This window comes from Mirounga leonina, unplaced genomic scaffold, assembly GCF_011800145.1.
Source record: "Mirounga leonina isolate KUSES-001 unplaced genomic scaffold, KU_Mleo_1.0 Mir_127, whole genome shotgun sequence".
Classification (NCBI taxonomy): domain Eukaryota; kingdom Metazoa; phylum Chordata; class Mammalia; order Carnivora; family Phocidae; genus Mirounga; species Mirounga leonina.
In genome coordinates, this window is record NW_023270316.1 from 61,675,467 (window position 1) to 61,684,393 (window position 8,927).

The window sequence follows — 8,927 nt, forward strand, 5'->3', positions numbered from 1 at the left end:
GCAAAATTACTGGACCATATGGTAATTCTATTTCTAATTTTGTGAGGAAACTCCATACTGTTTTTCTCAGTGGCTTGTAGTTTACTTTGAATCAGCTGTAATATTTTACTGTTTTTTTATTAATGAGTTAAATAAAATTTTTGACATGTACTTAAAAAATGCAAGGTACAGGACAGTGTTAGGGTATTCCACAGTTTCTGTAAAACAAGTGGGAAATAATATGTATTCATATTTGTGCATACATATATAAAAATCTCTGGGAGACTTCATATTTGATTATATGTGCATAAAAATATTAGTTATCCATTTGGAGCTGGAGAAATAAACAGGTGGGGTTGGGTGAGACCAACTCTTCACCTCATGTCTTTTTTACCTTTTATATTGTGTAAATATGCTTTATTTTAAAAGTTTTAAATGTCAGGGAATTAAGCTTATAAATCAATGCCCTTTCCTGTCATATGATAAGTATTTGAATTTAGTTCTACATTTCACTGATTTCTGGTGGACATCAGTGGAAAGGAGTTCTGCAACTGGAATGGGATGGGGGAAGTAAGCCTAAGAAATGATGGTGCTTAATATAAATTAATAATATGGTATTAGTGAAAACAATGCAAATATAATATGACTATCAAGAACGATTAATATGACTTTGTTAGAATATGTTTTTAATTCTGTACCTTTACTTCTGTGCATATTTGTGACATTCATGGTTAAAAGAAAAGCTGTAAGAATTAATTGAAGGTTTGAGAAACCAGCCCTTTAAGAACTACTAAAAGAAGGGGGTCATTTGAATGGAATAAAGAGCAAGAAACCATTTGTCTATAGATGTGTCCTGAATGCCACAGAAATGTTTGGATACAGCTGTCCAATATTTTCTTAGAGACTGCCCGAGGAACTGGAGTTAGATGAGGGCAAGAGGAATTTAGACTATTTAAGAAACATCGGATGTCTGAAGCAAGCAACACATTAGCAGGAAAGGTTGCAAGTTACCTATGCTAATTTTTTTTTTCTAGAAAGGTGAAGAGATGAAATTCTAAGTCCTAGGAGCTGAACTATGTGTCTTTTTTCCCTCTCCAGCCTTATAAATTGTGCTTTAGGAGACAAAGTTGGGCTCAAAACTTTGTTTTTTGAAGACGGAATCCAAGCAAGACCCAAATGATTCAATATTGACACACTATTAGCTGTCATAATTTTCTCTTTAATCCATAATGTTAATTGGTGAGACATTTTGCTCTTTGCTCTAATGAGCCTAACTTTATTTCCTTCAGGTGTTGGAAAAGGCAATGGAAATGATCTAAAAGTACAAATAATAATGCAGCACAAGATCGTCTTTTTCTGTTCTGCTTCCAAAAACTGTTGGGTAAGAGCATGTAAATTGAAAATTCTGGTGTTCGTTTCAAATCTCAACGTCAAACCAGCATGTTGTATTCAAGATAGTTTTTTTAGGTCATTTTCCAGAATATATTTTCAGTTCAGAGTGTTGCTTTGCCTTTCACTTTTCCATACATGCTAAGCATGTTCCCAGGAATCAGAATTTTAAATTCATGTATCTGGTCATTTTTTAGCCATATTGTCTTCTTGGTCATTTTATAATATGGCACTGATTCTGAAATTTTAGTGTGCATGGGAATCACCTAGGAGCCTGTAAAGATGCAGATACCTAGACTGTACCCCAAAAGTATGATTCAAGAAATCTGGAATGGGGTCCAGGAATCTCTAGAGTTAGCAATGTCCCAAGTGATTCTACCTCAGATGTCCTATGGGAGTGCACTGTGAGAAGTAACGCAAGAGTGGTCAGATGAGGGACATATATGTCTTTGCCCAAAGCAATGGGACCTGATAGTGTGTTTTCTTAAATGCTGAAGAAGTGCCTTAGACTACCTACCTTTTCTAAAGCAATAAGAAACCTTCCTGGGTCTAAGAAATATAAACCCTCAAAATTCTCTCTCAGGGTTTTGTCTTTCTTCTCCTATTACTTTTCCAACACCACTCCTTCCCCTTTGCCCCACGGACGGCACTCACCCAGACCTGATCCTCAACTTTCTGTTCTTATTTCTGCACATACTCTACTCTTGGTTCTGCTCATCCATTCCCCTGCTTTAAACTATTTTTTTTTTTCTTTCATCCACTCTGCACATGTTTATGAGCATCCACCATGTGGTAGGTGCAGGAGCTACAACAACGTAAGCACATTTGCCTCTGCCCCAACAATGTAACCACATTTGTCAATCCAAATTTGTCAGATGAGCTTTTCCTCTGCCTCTGCAAATGATACCAGAATTCTCTCACTCAGGCCTTAAAATGTAGTATCTTTGATTCTCTCTTCGCCGTGGGCCCACATCCAGTCACCAATTCCTGTTGATTATACCTTTGAAATCTCTCTTCATTCTCTCCATTCCTTTCTGTTCCCATTGCCACCGCCTAGTCCAGCACCTCATTTGCTCATGCCCAGATCTCTACAGTGGTCTCCCTACCTTTTCCTTCTCCTCATATAATACAGTGTAGAGAGATCTGCAATATGCAGGTATTTCTCTGCTCCTACTGTGAAAAGCTGTAAGTAGAGGAGAAGAACGCACTGTGTGCTTGTAGTCAAAGCCAGTTAATATCTTTGGCTCAGTATATCTGTAGAATAAAAATCACATCTCAAGTGTTGTGAGGATTCGATTAGATAATATATGTGAAATTGCCTTGTGAGCTATAATCACTAAATGATAACTATAGGCCACGTTATCACATAGGACATGCCCCCCCAACATACACACACATGCTTCAACAACTTATTTCCTGGCTCTTGAACCTTTAATATATTTCTCTATCATACGTGAGACCTGAGCTTATTTCTATCAGTAACTTGACCCGCAGAATCCATTCCAAGTAGATTGGGTACCCTCTGGCCCTTGGAACACAACACTCTCATTTCTATTTCATAGGTTTGGTGGTCTTTCCTCTCCCTCCCCCACACCACCCTTTCTGCACAGGATTCTCTTTTCAGTGCTCCTCATGTATACAGATCCTTCCAATCCCAACTCCATTTCATTCCTCTGTGAAGCATTTTTTTTTTTACACGATTTTATTTATGTGACACACAGCGAGAGAGGTAACACAAGCAGGGGGAGTGGGCGAGGGAGAAGCAGGCTTCCCGCTGAGCAGGGAGCCTGACACAGGGCATGGGGCTCCATCCCAGGACCCTGGGATCATGACTTGAGCCGAAGGCAGACGCTTAATGACTGAGCCACCCAGGCGCCCCTCTATGAAGCTTTCTTACTCTGTGCTTCTCATTAACCTCCCCAGAGCACACAACCACACACAGTCTTCATTATCCAGCCTGACATGTAATCTATGCCATTCTACTATTGTTTCTTATGTCTGTAGCTCCCTGAAGCATCACCTGAGTCTGCACCTTCTTTTTGTATTTTGCACAAGGACTAGCACAGACCTTTCTCATTGCGGGTGCCACTATTATACAAGGGTAAATCAGTAACAAAGAAATACTCAGTATAGCTTCAAAGTCCAGAAACTTGGCCGATCTTTGATCACTCCATCCAGTAGCCGGCTATGGACAAGGCCTATGATCCCATCAGCAAACACCTTTTTGATAAAACGTGACCAATTACATATTGTTTTTTGAATGTGAATGCCAGCTTTAAAACTGAGCTTCTTAGTGTGTCCTAGCTTATGAAAATCGAATGACACACATTCAACAGTAATGTTTAAATTCTAATAGAAAACTGAGTATTTCACTTTTCAACAGTGCAGTACCATAATCTCCACAAACATGTCAGCCTTTTAAAAATGTAAACAGTATTGCAACTGTATAGAATTCACATTTATTTAGATGTGTAATGACTACACTATGAGACTAAGTGTGCTTGATAAATCCAGGAAGGCTCGATAAGCAAACTGAACTTCACTCTTATTCACTCACTCACTGGGGTTATAGTTCTGAATTTCATGGGATCATTCACAGATTCTTCATGATGTTGAAGCAGACAGCGTAATAATTCATCTATCCAACTGCCCACCTCTGTATGATGATGTGAAAGTGCAGTTTCTCTCTTCTTCGGTGAGTAATCAAGAAACAACCTACGCCAGTGTTCTCATCTGGACTTTTGAATGATTCTGACTTAGATTCTAGCTTTCCTTTACTACAATTCCTGGCAAGGAATAGGATAGGAGATGTCAACCCCTAGCCAGGGAGGGGGAGAAAAACAAGTCAGGTCTGTAACAAAAATTTTAAAGGGAACATAGGTAAAGAGATTTTTGCTCAGTTATTTTTTCTAAATTCTATACAACTTGCAAATCAGAGAGGGAGAGGAACCATGAGAGACTCTGGACTCCGGGAAACCAACTAAGGTTTTCAGAGGGGAGGGGGGCTGGGGGAGGGGACAGCCAGGTGATGGGCATTAAGAGGGCACGTGTTGTGATGAGCACTGGGTGTTATATGCAACTAATGAATCACTGAACACTACATCAAAAACTTACGATGTACAACTTGCATATATTTTCAAATAAGAAAAAATACCAAAGTATGTTTACTGCAGAGTAGTGATCACATTTTTGTTTTGTATCTTTAAAACACATTGCTCCCCATAATTTATAAAGTACTTTAAAATGAGGGAGATTTGACTTTCCTTTGAATTGATATATAATTCATTTTAAATAGTATTTTTAATCCAATATTTATTTTCCTTATGAAAAATGAGGACATTTACTTTGGTCATTACTCTGAATATCATGAGTAATTTCTGAGCAGTCACAAAGTGTGCAAGTGTTATTCTGTATGTAACAAATTTCTAAGACTCAGTAGTTCTGTTTTCCTATTAAAATCATCAAGCAGAACTGCTAACAATTAACAATCTTGATCAATTTAGAGTGTGTATCCTGTGCCCTCCTTCACCCCCTACTTGCTCCCTGTTGTGGGAGGATCTGTTTGATAGAGAAATGGTATCTGGGTGGAAGCAAGTGACCTGGATCGGCCCCTTACCAGACGGCTACCCTTTGATTCCTGAAGCCGGTCTGAACTCTCAATCAGTGGTCTCTGCGCAGACGCACTGGTACAGGAAGTACTGGCCCAGGTAGTGTTGGTAACTTTGTGATTTTTCAAGGGCCATGAGACGGAAACACTTTCACGTGTAGGTATTCTTACTACTGACAGTTGATTATCCACGTAACTGCTTGTAGGAATGGACAATGTCTTTGGACATAAACTGGCATCGGGCTCTGGTCAGCACTATGGAAACTAGATTAGAGGACTACTGTCTGGGTTTATAAATATAGAAAAAATGACATTTCCTGAAATTTGGATAGAAACAAGAGAAAGACACAGCCATTTCTTAAAGCCTCCTCCTTTGTGTCATGAAAGGTTATATAGACTCTTAAGTGCTGGGTGTTTAATGGCTCCAGTTGTTTGACAAATATAGAAAGAAATTTAATCCCTTTGGAATTAGTTTTTAGTATTTTTATTATGAAAAATAACTTTTTTTTTAATTTTAGGATCTTCCTAAATACTATGACAACTGCCCATTTTTCTTTTGGTTCCACACATCTTTTATACAAAATAACAGGTATGGCTCTGATATAATCCAGTAGAAATGGCTTAATCTCCAAGGTCTGTGTAAGGCAGAAAGGCACTAACCTCAATTTATAGAAACCAAGAAATCCTCAAGTCCCCCATTCTTCATTGCCTTCCACCTCTTAATCTGGTTATGTGAAATATAGGGCTATTCTTGAGAACCACCATGGCATTATCCTAAAAGTTCATGCCATAGGACTATGTCACATAAGTTAAAACATATTCTAATCAGATCTTGAGTGTGGTAATAAATCCCTCTTTTTTTTTTTTTTTTAAAGATTTTATTTATTTATTTGAGAGAGAGAGAATGAGAGACAGCACAAGAGGGAAGAGGGTCAGAGGGAGAAGCAGAGCCCCTGCTGAACAGGGAGCCCGATGCGGGACTCGATCCTGGGACTCCAGGATCACGACCTGAGCCGAAGGCAGTCGCTTAACCAACTGAGCCACCCAGGCGCCCTCTTTTTTTTTTTTTTTAAGATTTTTTTTATTTATTTGAGAGAGAGAGAGAGAGAGAGCATGAGAGGGAGGAGGGTCAGAGGGAGAAGCAGACTCCCCGCTGAGCAGGGAGCCCAATGCGGGACTCGATGCCGGGACTCCAGGATCATGACCTGAGCCGAAGGCAGTCGCTTAACCAACTGAGCCACCCAGGCGCCCCCTCCCGTAAGTTTTTAGTGTGAGTCTGCTCAGTTACCCTATGGCAAGTCCTCCATATGTTTTAATCTACTGATGACCGACCACCCACCAAATTCTATGCCAAAAAGGAAGGCATCCTCGAGGAAGGCTTCAGCTAGCTTAAGGTGACTGACATACTTAGATCTAGGGCAGAAGTTATAAGACACAGTAAGCATCAATGAAGACAGCTTTAAAAAGAATCACTGTCTCCATTTTTTTATAATGATTTTCTAGTGACCAAATTGCAAAAAGTTTTTTTAAAAAGTAATTAACTGAAGATTACTATTCCAAGGAAACTTCTTCCCTATCTGGAAATTCATTCCTGAGTCTAGAAGTTCTCTAGAATTCTAGTTCTCTAGTACTTTAAGGAGTATTTGTTCAGTGCTGAGAATTTGAGATGTATTGATATCATACCATCCATCATCCAATACAAAAAGGGAAAAATATTTTTAAAAGTTTTGAAGTAGTTATGATTGTACATGGCATGAACTGACAGTTCTCATTACATATAATCCTAGCCTTTTCTTCAAATCTGAACATCTCATCATACCTCAAGTCCGGTAAGGCAACAGTAAATGGAACATCTGGTCTACATACTTCTAATACACATATTTAATGGAGTGAATTTTGGGTTTTTGATGGAAAATTTTTCTCTGGGTGTAAACAAACTTTGACTCATAACATGAAGAAAGTGCCTCAGGAGACAGCTGGGTAGAACTTCATTTGGTGCTACTGCTCCAGGGTAGTTCTTGCTAAGGGGCACAATTTTTCCTTTACAGCACCATGATCGTGTTGGAGAGGCAACACATTAGATCACTTTTCTCCTCACTTTTATAGATTACTAGGTTTCCCTACTACTAGGTACAGCGGTTTTATTCGTTACAAGGTGGTTAGCTAGCCAAATATGCCAATGTTCTCATTTAAGAGACACTTGGTATTTTAGTACTTGGTTTTAATACACATCCAGTCTGATTTCATATGGCAATTTGTCTTACTAAAGTCAATGTCTCTAATTCCATAAAAGGCAATGTGAGAAGAATCAGTGACATGTTGTTATTGATGATTAAGATTTTGTTCGCTAGTCAAGGGGGGGGGGGTAGGACTTGGCTTCCGGGAAGCTAACAGAGATGCAGGAGAGGGGCTGAGACCAACCTCGGTTGACCTTCCATGCCTGAAACAATGTTTCTTCTTTTCTAGGCTTTATCTTCCAAGAAATGAATTGGATAATCCCCATAAACAAAAAACATGGAAAATTTACCGTCCAGAGTTTGCAGTCGAGGTGTATTTTGATGAAGTCGTAGCTGATACCTGATCAAGTGTAGTTCCCTTTCTAGGACAGAATCATGTTCTTCACAATCCCTGCCACATATTTATGTCTTCTAAACCTACTTCCTTGCTGGTATGCTTATATTTACATTTATGTACATACGTTTTTGAGAAACCTTAAATATATACAAAGTAAAATGTCAGTGGTGCTTTTTATGTTTAAGAGCTTGAAAATAACATTTAAAATGATTCCTCACCATATTGTGTGAGGCTTATTATGTATTTTTGGATAAGTATTCCCTACTTTCACATTTGTAATTTCAGATTAGAAAGGTCATTTCTATTTTCTTCCTCTACTTGATTTATAAGCTGTTTAATAAACATCAGATTGGCACCAAAGCCTGTTTTAAGCCCAGAGAACTGCTTCCCACTGGTGCTTGTGTTCAAGCTTCATCACACACACTGTCCTGGGGGAGGACAAGAGAATCTTAGTAAACATAAGCAGACATTACTGTAGATTCTTTTTTTGTAGCATCACAGTGAAGTCAAAGGAAATGTCTGCCTAGAGAAATCTAGATTATTTAAAAATCCAACCCTCTCCCCTCCCTGACCCTGCTCCCAGCCAAATTCATTTAAATGTAGGAAACTCTGTGAAGAAAGATCTTTTCATTATAAACACTGGTTAGTCCTATGTCCATAGGGAATCCTATTCTCTTTGGTGCTGGATGCTATTTTGTTCTAAGTACCTTCACGTCATTGTATCTTACTTGTCCTTACTTATGGACATGGCCTGGATACAGGTGCTCTTTTCGCCTCCAAATAGCCCTCAAAGGGTCCCAGCTGCCAGTGCAACAGCCCACCTAAAGGCTTTTTAGGAAAAGATCGGACTACATTACTTGCTGTAATCTGTGTTACAGGAACACGTGTTGTGGCAGAACAGCATGTACTGTTCCCTTGAAAATGCACGCAGCCGTAAGTCACAGAGCTTAGGCGCAGACCAGGTGGCAGGCTTAGGTATGGGGGGCGGGGGGATACTTAGCTGGCAATAAGGAAGGAAGGAAACCCCAATTTTTAAGACTTGCTTTTTAAAAGAAGACTATAGTTAAGGTTTCTCTTCCCTAACCCTCCACGATGCATCAAAATTCCTGGCCATTATGAGTTTCCACCCTTGTGCTTTTTGCTCATATAAAGAGAATTTATGGGGGCTGCCTCCTTAGAACCTGATGTAAATACTTCCTTGAACAACTTGAGAATTTTACATCATAATACATCTGAATGATAGTGGTTTTATCAAATAGAACTGACTACCCTGGAATAGAATTACCCAAAATTTATAGGAAGTTTAACTTTTTAAAAATAGAATAGCATCCTGCCACATCAGTCTCATCACACGCATAACCAGGCAGAGAATAAAGCT

General features: G+C 39.1%; 1 protein-coding gene across 1 annotated transcript in view; it reads left to right on the forward strand.

Annotated features, from left to right (window-relative positions):
* The window catches only part of LOC118009477 (phosphatidylinositol 3,4,5-trisphosphate 3-phosphatase TPTE2-like), a 136,022-nt gene extending 128,295 nt beyond the window's left edge, over positions 1-7,727 (forward strand). Inside the window, exons 19-22 of the mRNA XM_035003487.1 lie at positions 1,269-1,360; positions 3,968-4,063; positions 5,494-5,564; positions 7,442-7,727. Coding sequence (XP_034859378.1) covers positions 1,269-1,360; positions 3,968-4,063; positions 5,494-5,564; positions 7,442-7,556 — 374 coding nt within the window. The 3' untranslated portion in view covers positions 7,557-7,727. The remainder of the gene's footprint in view (positions 1-1,268; positions 1,361-3,967; positions 4,064-5,493; positions 5,565-7,441) is intronic.
* Positions 7,728-8,927: the final 1,200 nt, after the last annotated feature.